The sequence below is a fragment of the Salminus brasiliensis genome, chromosome 22 (assembly GCF_030463535.1).
Source record: "Salminus brasiliensis chromosome 22, fSalBra1.hap2, whole genome shotgun sequence".
Classification (NCBI taxonomy): Eukaryota; Metazoa; Chordata; class Actinopteri; order Characiformes; family Bryconidae; genus Salminus; species Salminus brasiliensis.
In genome coordinates this window covers 20,630,656-20,645,149 of record NC_132899.1, presented here as the reverse complement: position 1 = coordinate 20,645,149, position 14,494 = coordinate 20,630,656, and the positions used below count along the sequence as shown (strand labels likewise).

At 39.0% G+C, this 14,494-nt stretch overlaps 1 protein-coding gene across 6 annotated transcripts in view; it reads left to right on the top strand.

The window, feature by feature from the left end:
• Positions 1 to 14,494, top strand: part of abcc3 (ATP-binding cassette, sub-family C (CFTR/MRP), member 3) — a 60,142-nt gene that overhangs the window by 29,554 nt on the left and 16,094 nt on the right. For 3 of the 6 annotated variants that reach the window (XM_072667339.1, XM_072667342.1, XM_072667341.1), the window contains 13 exons: positions 1,469 to 1,630; positions 2,291 to 2,383; positions 2,750 to 2,953; positions 5,446 to 5,592; positions 5,876 to 5,963; positions 6,204 to 6,270; positions 7,404 to 7,530; positions 7,686 to 7,862; positions 9,121 to 9,288; positions 10,785 to 10,968; positions 11,119 to 11,227; positions 11,609 to 11,765; positions 12,539 to 12,749. In XM_072667339.1, the coding sequence (XP_072523440.1) occupies positions 1,469 to 1,630; positions 2,291 to 2,383; positions 2,750 to 2,953; positions 5,446 to 5,592; positions 5,876 to 5,963; positions 6,204 to 6,270; positions 7,404 to 7,530; positions 7,686 to 7,862; positions 9,121 to 9,288; positions 10,785 to 10,968; positions 11,119 to 11,227; positions 11,609 to 11,765; positions 12,539 to 12,749 (1,894 nt within the window). Of the gene's footprint in view, positions 1 to 1,468; positions 1,631 to 2,290; positions 2,384 to 2,749; positions 2,954 to 5,445; positions 5,593 to 5,875; positions 5,964 to 6,203; positions 6,271 to 7,403; positions 7,531 to 7,685; positions 7,863 to 9,120; positions 9,289 to 10,784; positions 10,969 to 11,118; positions 11,228 to 11,608; positions 11,766 to 12,538; positions 12,750 to 14,020; positions 14,332 to 14,494 lie in introns of those variants that run through there. The other 3 variants (XM_072667340.1, XM_072667343.1, XM_072667345.1) reach the window with 2 other exon arrangements.

Genomic DNA, 14,494 nt, shown 5'->3' with positions numbered 1-14,494 from the left:
TGCTTAATTTGTTCATTCATTTGTGCAAATAAATACCCCTATGTGGTTTCAGTGACCCAATCGTAATTCACCCACAATGCATTCTGGAGGTGTTTACACTTGGCTTGTCATGCTGATAAGTGAAATCTGAATGTGATCTGAGCACCAAAAATGCTGATTAACAATAAAAAAAAGTTTTTTAATATATTTTATTGTTTGCTAATGGGGGCTAATCATATTTACCTCCACCTTCTTCCTGAATAAGTACAGTGATGTTAAATGAACATATTAACAATGGTTTAATCCATTATATCATGTATATATGTAGCCATATATGACAAAGGCTAAAGAAAGGTGCGAGAAGTCATATTATGATTTATGTTTTTCGATAGCTATTGTACTACCTGAAAGTCCAATGTTACCTTTAAACTATTCTCAATTTGTTTTCCCTAAGTTAGTTATCACTTGCATTGAATTTTGAGGCAGGATTTAGGCAGTAGTTCAGTATTCTGATTAGGGCCAAAAAGCCACATTGTCAGTGTACTTTTACATATCCTTGCTGTCAGAATGAAATCTTGTTTCTCCAAAATAACCTTACAGCAAAAGAGGAAAAAATTATGGAAGCTTTATATCTGACATTGTTAAATTAAATAAAAAGAAATACATATCTTTATGGACTGACCTTTATGGAAACACACAAAGAACAGTGGTGAGTGACATCATATAACATAATTATGAAGAACATGTATTATGAAGGCTGAGATTTTACACTAATCATTAAGGAACAATATATTGTACAGCCCTAATTTGAACCTCTTGGAAGCTTATAGTGTTGGTGTCTAAAGCAATAGGAATTGTAATGATGACTAATTCATTCTCAATGGCTTGAATTATGTAGCTGTCCTTGTACACTGTGTAAAACATTTTGGATAAATAGACCAATAAAAAATGCTCTGAAATGCAATAGAAATAGAAAAACTCTTATTTTACATAAGCTTAAGAAGATTTTTGCCTTTTTCTGTACAGTAAAGTATTTTGGAGATACTTGTTTTTTGTAGGACAGCAACAATAAAAATAAAAGAAAAATAACTACTGACATACTGTTTGAAGAAAATATGGAATAAATAGTAGGAAAAGTATCCTCCAAACCCTTGAAAAAAACTTTGTCTGAGAAGTGTTTCACAATCCAGTAACGCAATCCATTGCTTTCCCCAGCTGCACTTATATGCTACTATTGTTGTCACTAACAACGCTGCCAAAAGCTTTTTGTGGCCTCCTACGTAACCACCCTGAATGTGATTATTCTGTGCACAGGTCAGTGAGTCATGATTGCATCACTGCCTCCTCCACACAATGGCACCTAATCTGTTGACCAAATTAGCCCCCAATACTACATGATAATGGTCTGATGAACTTCATGAGTGAATCCATTAACTGAATGGCAGAGAGATATGTCTGATTGAGAGGTCATCTCTTGCTTTTGCCACAGTCACTGGTTATAACAAACGAAGCGAAGCGTTCCTGCACTGTGGGCGAGGTGGTCAACTTGATGTCTGTGGATGCCCAGCGCTTCATGGACCTCACTACATTCCTCAACATGCTGTGGTCTGCACCACTGCAGATCATACTGGCCCTCCTCTTCCTCTGGCAGGTCAGTACCTCAGTCCTGTCTTGTTAGGATGTTATGTTGCCCATATACCCGAGGGTTCTCACAATTACGCAAAAGTCGCAGTGATGCATTGAAAAATCGATTGGCTGAAAATTGATGAAATGATGAAGACTGCAGTGATAATAATGCATCAGGCTTCCTTGTTTAAAGCTCCTTAAATACTTTCTAATATAATTACATTATATTAAAAGTAAATTATTATATTAAAAATAAATTACAAATAATTAATGAAGGATACAGCTGTACTATTATATTATATTATATCAAAGGGTTTATTATATTATATTAATATAATTATATTGTAAATATAATTGCAATACACAGATATATATATATAAACAGATAATATATTATATTGTAACGTATGGTCTTACTCTTTCCCTTACAAAAATACTAGATGGGCTCTATAAAGTGTCAGTTTTTTGCAATTTCAGCTGCCTCTGTATGGTGCTTATATATAACATAAAAATATCATATCCTGAGGCAGGAACAGAAAAGCAATTACCTACAATACAGTCACTGCTGTTGACTCCCAGAGAAGACTAGATCCACTGTAGACACAGTGGTAGGCACCAACATTATTGTCTGTTTTTCAGTCTGAATTTTGTAATTTTTATTTTCTATTTTTATATTCCCTGGTAGACTCTGGGGCCCTCTGTCCTGGCAGGAGTTGCTGTTATGATCCTGCTGATTCCCTTCAATGCCGTCATCGCCATGAAAACCAGAGCTTACCAGGTCTTTCTCACTTTCTGTTTGTGTAATAAGAAAGAGAATAGCCAAGTTTGCTGTGCCTCATAATTATGCTTCATATCTCATAATTCCTTTCATTCATGTGTTAAAATGCAAAAGCTCAGTCCACCCTTTGTGTCTGTTAATAACCGTAGCAGTGAAGCAAAGCCTATAGATTTTCTTGCCAACATTTTACACTCGCACAAATGAGTTATTAGAGATATGTTAGATATTTTAGAGGTATATTTTGCAAGGAAACAGCAGTTTTAAGCTCTGCTTACTACTGCTGCTGTGTTTCTGCATAGGTCTCAACAGCTCAGCACACCAGCTTCAGGTCTTTCTCTCGTTTTGTCATTGTTCTGTGGTCTGTAGGTGGAACAGATGCAGTATAAAGATGCCCGCATCAAGCTGATGAATGAAATTTTGAATGGAATGAAGGTGCTGAAGCTCTATGCCTGGGAGGTCTCCTTTAAGGAGAAAGTTCTTCAGATTCGCCAAAAAGAGCTGAATGTGCTGCGCAAAACTGCCTACCTCAGCGCACTCTCCACCATGGCCTGGACCAGCGCCCCTTTTCTGGTAGGATGCTTTACATCTTAGAATCTCAGACTAAATATCCTACAGGTTCTTCTACACTCTGCAAACCATTTCTTTATGGAACTCACTTTGTGCACTTTTTGCTTGTCTGTGAAGTTCATCCCTTCACAGCGCATCACTGTCTGAAAAGTCAGTGAGGGGAAAAAAATGTGTTGTTTGCAATCGCTGCTGTGGTTTTGCAGCAAAAGCACCACCGCCGCTTTATCTGTGTACGTAAAACCATTCAAGCCGTACCAAGCACAGAGATTATCACCAGCTGGTGCAGGAGCTACAGCTTGATAAGGCCAGATTCCTGCTGTATTTCATGATGGGCCGGAAAAAAACGAAGGGGTTTGAGACAGCGGAAATGAGTTTGAGCTTTAGCAGGAAGAAAAATATCTAGTTTTGCAGTGGCAGAGATAAAGCTTACACCACCCTGCTTAATTAGCATTAGTAATTATGAATTAAATAAAGGACATCATTGACAATAAATTACTTGTAGCCGCTTTGCCAAGTCACTGTTTGTATGCTAGTTGAAGTGTGAGTGTATGCTGTAGCATTAAAAGACCCTAGGAAAACCTTCTTCTGAAAACTGACTTTTGTGTTTAGTAGTAGCTCAGCTCAGAGGCATCTTTTAGATCCTAGTCTATACAAACCTGCTATAGGTACTTTCTGAGTAAACAGTGAAGCACTTTTGTAAGTCGCTGTGGATAAGAGCGTCTGCTAAATGACTTAAATGTAAATAATGATGTTTCTTGAATGTAGTAACTGCCATAAAGGTGAATTTCACCTTCTAGAGTATTTTCTCAATTATCTACTTAAATTCTACTCTAAAGGCTCTTGCATATAAGATAATATCCACATGTTTAAATCAAAAATGTTCAGAACAAGCTCAGCTCTCCTGTGACCAAGATCACGGAAAGGTGGCTTCATATGGCAGTTCTACATCGAAAGCAACTGCACTCTGCAGAATGACTTATTCTACTGCATGCGTTCTGTGTTTGCCAACGGAGATTGCGCTGTATTTGGACAGTGACACTTTTGTAATTTTGCCTTTGTACACAATCACACTGGATTTGAAATGAAGCAGTCCAGATAATTTAACCTTTTAAACGGATGCTTTGCCTCGCCTTCAGTTGTCGCTTGTTTGTGGGTCTTTCTGCCTTTAGTTTCATCTTCAGTAAGTGATAATTGTGTTCAGTCAGGTTAACATTGGGTGACTGACTCCTAAACATTCCCTTTCTTTGCCTTGGGTTGCATTCACTGTATATTTAGGGTCATTTTAAACCTGCACTCTGAAGTGGTATGCTGTGAAGTGGTAAAGCTCCACACACGTAAGGATTCATCCTCCTACTTCAATCAGCAGTCACATCATCAATAAAGACCAGTTACTTAATTCCACTCGCAGTCAAACATGCCATGCCATAACACTACCTCCGCCATGTTTGGCAGATGATGTGCTATGCTTTGGATCATTAGCCCTCTCCTTCCTTCTCCATACTCTTTTCTTCCTATCATTCTGGTTTAAGATAATCTTGGTTTTATCTATCCAAAGACTTTAGGTGTACATTTTTTGGAGGTTTGCTATCAGTAAAATGTGGATTTTCTGTTCTGGTGTGTTACCAGTAGTTTGCATTTTGAGGTAAACACTCTGGATTTACATTCATGTAGGCATCTATGCTGTGTTCTTGACTTGACCACATATTCTGAGTTCATCCTCTTTTGTTGTCTTTTGACTTTTTCTGGTGTTGCTGATCTCACCAGTGCAGTATCTCTTTTTAAGAATGTACATAATTATTGATTTGGCCACTCTTAAAGTTTCTGCTCTCTATCTGAAGGTGTAGTTTAGGTTTTTTTTATCTAATGATGGTTGATCAGATGAGACATGTATTGGCTGATCCATTTTTGGTACACTCATAAAAATCACTAAGGGGCATATTAACAAAATCTTTCCTAAGAAAACATGTTTAACTGTATATAACTTAAGATAAACACTAAAACATTTATTAAAAAATATTCTTATATATAATTCTTCAAAAGAACAAAGATTTCCTAACGCTAACCGTACACTAGAAGACTTTGAAAAGACTAAAGACTCTCACACCTAAAGACAATATGCCATTAATGATGGTTGATCAGATGTATTGGCTGATCCATTTTTGGTACGGATCAAACCATGCTTGGTACTTGTGTAAAAAAAACACAATACATTTTATACAGATTGAAAAATTAAAATACTGTTTGTTTCAAAATGTGGATGTTAGAATAGCAAAAAAAGATTGCCTGTCCCAATTCCTCTCTCAGAGTCCAGCCCAGGTGGACATGACACATCCTTATGTAAAAGACAATGTGTAGGCGAACCGGGTTTTGTGTTGACATTAGTCTCAGTAGACCCAGCATGGTTTGTGACCATCAGCGTGTGTTAATGGAAAGACATCAGTGTCCGAGGTAGTAGGAGTAGTCTAATGGATATTCCTCTTGAAATCTTCCCTCAGGTTGCCTTGACAACGTTTGCTGTTTATGTGAGCGTGGATAAAAGCAACGTTTTAGATGCAGAGAAGGCCTTCGTCTCCCTGTCTCTTTTCAACATCTTAAGATTTCCCCTCAACATGCTTCCGCAGGTCATAAGCAGCCTTGTGCAAGTGAGTGATCTCTTCCCCTTCCTGCCTGACAAGTTTTTTTTTCTGATTCAGCATAGTAACTCACTAGCTACAAGCAATGTTATCGTTTATCTCAATTACTATAACAAGACATTCATTCAGTCCAACCTGCACTGTCATGGACATACAGTGTGTAGAAATGAATGTTTACTGCTGTCTCTAGCTGTTTGCTACTAAGAAAGCTTTTTTCAATGCCAGTTCTCCAACCCCCCCTCAAAGTCACATGGTTTTCTGTTCCTTTCCACTTCTTGTGCCTGGAATGCAGGCCAGTGTGTCTCTCAAGCGCATCCAGGAATTCCTGAGTCACAATGAGCTGGACCCAGACAACGTGGACAAAAAACCTGCGCCCTCTGGTAAGGCAGGAAAGCTGTTTCATGAGTCTGCATGTTCGCAACGCCCCCCCCCAAAACTCCTCAAACTGCTCTAGCGATTTGGATTAACCCTTCTGCTAGAGTAGATCTGCAGTATCATGGTCACTGCTCTTGTTTTTTGGGCATGTAAACGTGCTGTAATGACTTAGCAGTTTGTCAGCTGCCAAGTTGTCTGTATGGGTCATGATGAGTCACTGACATGATTCTTGCTCACATTTCCAGATTATGCTGTGACAGTTGTGAATGGGAAATTCTCATGGGCGAAAAAAGACCCACCTGCTCTTCACAAGTAAGCATATTCATAAGTGCAAAAAACATTTCTGCCAACTGTTGTTGGAGGCTTTTTTCACTAGAATTGGGTCTGTAGGGATTGACTTAACAGAAAATATTGATGAATTGATGTAAAAAATAAATACAGTTCTATAAGAGTCGAAGAAGTAAAAACACTCATAAAAATCACTAAGGGGCATATTAACAAAAGCTTTCCTAAGAAAACATGTTTAACTGTATAATCATTAAAAAATATTCTTATATATAATGCTTCAAAAGAACAAAGATTTCCTAACGCTAACCGTACACTAGAAGACTTTGAAAAGACTAAAGACTCTCACACCTAGACAATATGCCATTACTCACTCAGCTTTTAGTCCCAGATTTTGTACAGACTGAGAATCTTACAGGACTGTTTGCAAGACTGCAACTAGAAAACTTTTGAGATTATTTCCCATCATGCTCCTGGTGGAAATAACAAGAAGAGAAACTGTTGAACAATGGAGCAGAATGACCAGGGTTTTTGGTTATTCAGTGTCCACATCACAATTTACATGAGCCAAAACTAAAAACGGGTGATGACATTAAACATGGTTGATTTGATTGACGAGACAAGAATAAGACTGAGTCAGACACTTAAGACAGCTAGCCTGTGAAATCGCTTGAGAAGTTGTTTGGTGTAAGGTCTACATAAGAACACTGTTTATTCTTTAGTTTTGTATTAAAGCCTTTTTTTTAATGATTGATACATTCACTAACATCATTAACATTTAAAATTGTTCATTATCCAGTTAAATCTGTGTTAAATTGAGGAACAACAGAGTCACACTAAGGGTTAAAATTCAAATAAATCCAGTAATTTAAAGTAAATTACGTAATTTCCTACTTGGGAAATATGATAACTGTGGTGTGACATTGGAAAGCCTTTATTTTTTTCTTTCAGTAATTCAGCTCTTTAAACTGATCATTTTAGAGGCTGGCCTTCTGAACCTAAGCTATTGTAAGGTTTCTAAAATATTTTATAATTAACATTTTTTTTTATAAAAATGTGTAATATTTATAGTCATATTCACAAAAAATTACACTTTTGTGAACCTGTCCCCTGATTCCCAGCACATGTACATATATAATGGTCTATCTATATATTTGCAGCATTAATGTGATGGTGCCCCAGGGCTCGCTCCTGGCAGTTGTGGGTCATGTGGGCTGCGGGAAGTCGTCTCTGGTGTCTGCTCTGCTGGGGGAGATGGAAAAGTTGGAAGGACACATTTCCATAAGAGTCAGTTGACTTTCACCATACACTCCTTTTGACTGATAATTGCTTTGTGGTGTAGAAGTGTAAATCGATTTGTCACTGGGAGCAGTACAAGACAGGGTTAACACACTGTCTGAACTGTTGTGGTGCACTGACATGTTCTCTTTCTCTCATGTTAGGGCTCTGTGGCTTACGTGCCCCAGCAAGCGTGGATCCAGAATGCCACTCTGAGAGACAACATCCTGTTTGGCAGGCCCTACGTTGAGCAGAAGTACCGCTGTGTGCTGGAGGCCTGCGCTCTCACCCCTGACTTGGAAGTGCTTCCTGGAGGTGACCTTACTGAGATAGGAGAGAAGGTACAGATGCATTCGTTTTAATTCAGTTTCGGTGGAAGGCAAAAGTTTGGGCACCCCTGGTCAACAGTTTTGTTACTGTGAATAGTTACGTGAGTGAGAAACTGATCTGAGGTGAACTGAGGTGAAACTGATCTCCAAAAGGCATGAAGTTAAAGACACCTATCTACAGCATTTTAATCATGATTAATGTTTTAGTATTTTTTTTTTAATAAAACAATGAAAAGTGTCCATGCAAATGTTTGGACACCCTGAAAGATTTGAGCTCTCAGATAACCCCTTTACCAAGACCTTTACCAGGACTCTAATTTGCTTGTTAGGGTAATGTGAGTTCCATAGAACTCCCATTACAACACATACACTGCACTATATGGGATACATACGCTTGTCCACACTGCCCAATGATGTTGTTTCCTTATTTATGACTTTTGATCAAAGATCATAGACAGGTTCTTTAGGATCCTGGGCCTCGGCATCCCAATGTGCCCCATCATTGCCTTTCTCAATGACATTGCGTCACTAATAATGCCCAACCATCTTCATGATTTTGTATTTCTCTTACTACTGCAAAAAAGTCATACTTCTGAACTGGAAAGACAAGTCTTAATCTTTTTGGTAGAATGCTCCATTCTAAACTTAAAATAAAAAAGAAATCATTTGAGGCAACATTTTTCAAGTTATTATAGCCCCCTCACCTTCCATCTTATGAATGTATTTGAAAGCTTTAAAACATACTTCTTAACCCCCTCCACCAATTAGTGGACGAAGGCTCCTCTAAGCACTTTGTCAATTATTTTAATTGATACTTGTCAATTAAAATAATTAATACCCACAAGGCAGGAGAAGGCACTGGTGGGGTGCACTATTCTACTGTGCAGCTAAACCTGCATAGATATGCACCTTCTTGTAAGAGTCATCAGAAAGAGTTTTCAAAGGATCATCTAAACAAGCCTGGTGCATTCTGGAAAAGATTTAAAAAACACTTTTTCACCATAACCATATCTTTCTTCTGACCACAAGTTGCTACAGTGGTCATTTCCTTTTTTCCCTCTTTTGCGTAATTTGCAAGACCTAATGAAGTAATATTACAGTAGAGGTTGTGTGTTATCACACACATTGCAGCTGTCATTTGGGAGGCCCCCCTCTTGTGTTCTGCTGCTAAGTATCATATTTTTTTTTGCTTTGTTGGCATGTTTTTTCACTCTTGAATTGAATGAGTTGCTGATGGTGGGACGTGTTGTTGGGTATTGTGTTTTTGCAGGGTATTAACCTGTCTGGTGGCCAGAGGCAGAGGGTGAGCCTTGCAAGAGCTCTGTACAGCGAGGCAGACGTCTACCTATTGGATGACCCTCTGTCTGCAGTAGACGCCCATGTGGCCAAGCACATTTTTGACAATGTCATCGGGCCAGAAGGAGCCCTGCGTGGAAAGGTAGCAGTAAAAGAGTTTGTTCCATTTGCTTTAAGACCCTGCACAAAATGTGCAGGCTAAAAAAAACAGGAAAAATTTCATGTCATGACTAGACATTTTATAGTAGGACACATTTCATAAATATAACTATTTAAGAACCTTTTGGACCATTTTCTATTGGTCCATTAGTCTCGAAATGCTTATACAACACAAAGGGCATCTGACATTTTAAAAGTTATTATATGACAAGGCTGTGAAGAACTGCAGTTAATATTCATGAGTTCCTTTTCATCCTCTGCTTGCTTGTATTTAAATGAGTGACACTCATCACCTCTAAACCCGGATCGTGGATCAGGTATCCACATGAGGCCAGAGGACTTCAGTCAAATGATGCCTCTTATCTGGTGATATCAGAGCCCTCTCAGGAACAAGATGCTTATCTGTCCTGTGTGGTTTATATGTAACAAATACTACAGTCAGACCTCTGACCACCTGACAATTGATCTAATACTTTTACATACACATCTGTCAGGGCATATACTTCATTAACCAGCATTTACATCATTTTGACAATCATGCTGTTCATTGTAGGAGTGAGCATTGTTTACCGTCTTTAAGTATCCATTTTTTTAATTATTTAAAAGTTAATTTAGTTGAATCTGTGTTTTTTGAATTAATCTGTGTGCAAAAGAGGTAATCCATCTCTGATTGTTGTATTTTAGGTGTCTGATGTACTGTTGTTTAATGTAAATCAGTAATTTACAAAACTTTCAATATTTACTCCACTTCAAGGTCACAGTTTCTTAATGTCAGGCACATCATCACCTGCTTGTGGTTTGTCGTTCACCCGCTCAGCCAATAATTAACAATAATAATGAACACAATTTATGCATTCCTGATTGAGATAGTCATATATTTGAGCGCTATTTGCACACTATTTATTGGGACACCTATTCATTGATTGTTTCTCCTAAAATCAAGGTATTAAAAAAAGAGTTTATCCTGCTTTTGTTGGAGTAACTGTCTCTACTGTTCAGGGAAGCCCTTCCACTAGATTTATGAGCATTACTGCCAGGATTTGATTGCGCTCATTGACCAAAGCATTAGTGAGGTCAGGATCTTGGATGAGCATGATCCAATCTCATCCCAACTCCCCAACTCATCCCATTATCCCAAAAAAGTATTGAATGGAGCACCTTCATTCCAGAAAACACAGATCAACACAGCTCAATGCTGTGGGGCTTTATACGCCTGGTATTAGGCATTGTGCCAGAGAGTTCTATTCTATTGGCAGTACAGATACTAGACCAGCTGTTTGTGTGTGTATTTGTACATCTGTGTCAGCAATGGGTGCTTAAATCAAGCTTAAGTGAGCTGAATGCATTCGTTAAAGGTAGTGTTCACAAACATTTGCTCATATAGTCTCTGCTCAGCCATAAATTATAGTGTTGCTGTAATGCCCTGTAAATGATATATTGTGTGATAACATGTGTGTTGTTATTTTCTTCATTTTGCAGACTAGGCTCTTGGTGACCCATGGCATCAGTTTCCTGCCCCAGGTGGATAACATTGTGGTGCTGGTGGAGGGCATGGTGTCAGAGATGGGCTCCTATCAGGACTTGCTGAAGCAGAACGGAGCCTTTGCTGAGTTTCTGAGGAATTACTCTTTGGAGGACATCGTAGAGGACGATGAAGTGACGGGTACACAAGAGAAAACACTTTGAAGAAAAATTAAAAGATAAAAAGAGGTCATGGCCATGAAAATAGTTCATTCTGAGCCGTTTTTTCTCTCTTTTTTTATGTCTCTCTGTGTGTAATTTTATCTTTTGGACACGTGTCGGTCCATCCCAGAGGTGCTGATTGATGAGGAAGAGTCGTTCCCTGATGACGCTCTCAGCAACCACACAGATATGGTGGACAATGAGCCTGCAGTCAACGAGGCCCGAAGACAGTTCATGAGGTAGAGACTGAGCACTGAGACTGAACCTTTAAGTGTCATTAAGGGTCTTCTTTGGATGTGTTTGAGCCCCATCCCCTTTCACCTTTCAGCATTTCAGCCTTCTCATTTGCTCAATTAAAATTTTCACAAAAGCTCACAGCCTGACTGGATTGCTGCAGAGTAATCTGCAGTCTTATGTGTTCTTTGTGAACAGATGCTTAATGCAAAAATAGATGCTTCCACTACTAAAAGAAATCTCAAACCACATCATAAAACTTAACACATGTCTGCTCACCATGCTGTGCTGCTGAGCTTAATTATTTAAATTATATATATATATGTATATATATATATATATATATATATATATATATATATATATATATTTATTTTTTTTTGCAGGCAGATTAGCATTATGTCCAATGATGTGGAAAACCCGAAGACAAAGTCCATTCGCAAACGCCGCTGCAGTGAGAGGAGGCACGGGGAAACGCCGCAGGAGAAGAAGGAGCCAAAAGTGGAGAAACTCATCCAAGCTGAGGCTGCGGAGACGGGACGGGTGAGTAGCTCTATGCTGCCCCCATCTGGAAAGAGGAGGGTTTGCCACTGCGTATTTGAGGTTACATTTGCTCTCCTGCATGCGTCCAAAGATTATAATTATTTTTTTGTTCCATTGTTGTAACTTAAATAAATAAAACTATAAGATAAAAAGACAATGTTGCTGAGGACAGGGAGACTGTCTAATATAAGAGGGTAAAGAGCAACACCTAATCTGTGTCCATGTTTTGAATACCACCATTCCAGTATGTTTCCACCTTATTGTAGATAAGGAATGTAAGTCATAGTTTCCATGGAGCAGCCATTTATAGTAGCAGGGGGATTTATCTGCTAGGCCTGTGTATTGGCAAGAATGTGGAGATACGATACAAAGATTATGATACAATATATTCTGAGACTGTAAGCAAGATGATCTCATTTTTTGTTTTAATTCAAAGATTAGGAAAACTGACAGAAGATAAAAACACAACACCATGTGCATAAAATTAGAGTAAAATAAAAGTTGACATTTTATGCAATCAAACAAGGATCTGAAGATGGTCTGGGTCTTTAAACACAAAGTCAGCCACTGTCTGCCACCAGTCTTTACAGTAAACTATTAATTGATACAATACTGCAAAACATAATTATGTTATACTCAGTTGTTATTTCTTACAACTGATATTTCCAACTGTGTGCCCAACTCTATTCCCCACAGAGATTATAATTATTGTATTTTCACATTTGTTTTGCATAATAACACTGTGTTTTACTTTCTGCTCCATGTGTTTTCAGGTGAAGTTCAAGGTTTACTGGGAATACACAAAAGCGGTGGGGCCTTTACTGTCCTTCTTCATCTGTTTCCTGTACGCCAGTCAGAGTGCAGCTGCTATCGGAGCAAACATCTGGCTGAGCCAGTGGACTAATGACTCCAGGGACGCCGTTACTGCACAAGAGAAAGTACATATGAGAGTGGGGGTGTACGCGGCACTGGGCATTGCACAAGGTATGGCACAGGTCCCCGCAATGATGGCTTACTCGGTTACTGTCATGGGGTATGTTAAGGCATGTGATGGGTGGGTTGGAGTTTCTCACACAAATGGAATGTTGCTAGAATAGAGGAGGGGGGTCAGAAACACACTTAATATCACAATATTGTCCTAAAAAATGTGAAATGATGGCAATAATAATAATAGTTTTTACAGAAAGAGTTCTTCTTCTCCTCTTGATCCTCTTCATCTTTTTCTTTTTATTCTTATTCTTCTTATTCTTTTATAATTATAATGGTTGTGGTAATGGTTTCTAAATTCATCTAATCTGTTTTATGGGCAGGGCTGTTTATTGTTTAGCATGTTTTTTGACTTTGATCATTGTATCCATGCTATGGTCAAATCCATATTTTGGATATTATACACAGTCATATAAGAATATTATGACCACCTACCTAATAGTGGAAATAACCACCCTTGCCTAGCGAGACATCCTGGCATGAACTGTATTAGGTTACGGAGGGTGTTCATTATAGAGGGTAACTGGTCCACAGTGTTGCGTCTGTACCGCTTGCCGCAGTTGTTGTTCCCCTCTGGCATCAATGCCGTTATGTCATTGGGAGGCACTCAATGTGTGAGGAGTCTATTCTCGGTATACCTTTAGTACAGCAGCTCTAGCACATTCCACAAAATTAGTGTTTTCCATGTCCTTATGAAAATCAGTCAAAGTATGTCCTTCACCCATGACGATCATTTTGTACTGACTGGTGTGCTCGCTTAGTTTTGCATCTCGCTAACTTTGTGGGAAGTTCTGAAACTGCTGTAGTGGTGCAGAGCAATTGACACCAACGCCACTGCGGACCAGTTAACCTCTATAATGAACACCTCACTAATTTATACAAGCCATACAAGTGGTTAGTGGTTAGTCCCACCATTAGGTAAGTGCTCATAATATTCTGATATAACTGTGTATCACTCTGATTGATATTGATATTCTCTTTTGTCACCCTCCACTTTGCATCCCTACAAACCGCTTGAACACTTTGATTGAATGCTTATGCCCATTGAACGCTGTATTACACATTTCTATATTTAAAGGCTTTTTTTCTTTTAGTCTGGAAACTAAATAACACATAACACACTCACTATGAGCGATACTATTAAGTGTATTTTTACTAGGGCTGTTTTCCTGTGTTCCTGCTCCTCCATGAAATCCACCCCCCTTCCCCATACCATATAGTGTAGTGACTCTCTTTCACTTCACCCTACTCTGCTCTCTCTACGGCAGGCATCCTGGTCATGTTCTCTGCCTTTACTCTTGCCATGGGGAAAATACAGGCCGCACGTAAGCTGCACCAGGGCCTGCTGGACAACAAATTTCACACCCCCCAAGCTTTCTTTGACACTACCCCTATAGGGCGTATCATCAACCGCTTCTCCAAAGACATTTACGTGATCGACGAGGCTCTACCTTCCACTATCCTCATGTTCCTGGGCACCTTTTTTGCCTCAGTGTCCACCATGATCGTTATCGTTTCCAGCACCCCCATCTTTGCCGTGGTCGTTGTCCCACTGGCTTTGGTTTACTTCTTTGTGCAGGTATTGTGGATCTTTGCAGCCTCAAAAGTATAAATACCGGAATAATGTTTCAGCTCTGCCACACTGCTCCCTGCCACAATGTTCGAGGTTGGAGCTTTTGTGCTTCGGGCTGCGGCAAAGCAGACGTTCTCGCTACTTTTGAGTTTCTGTTCTCCTGCATGCA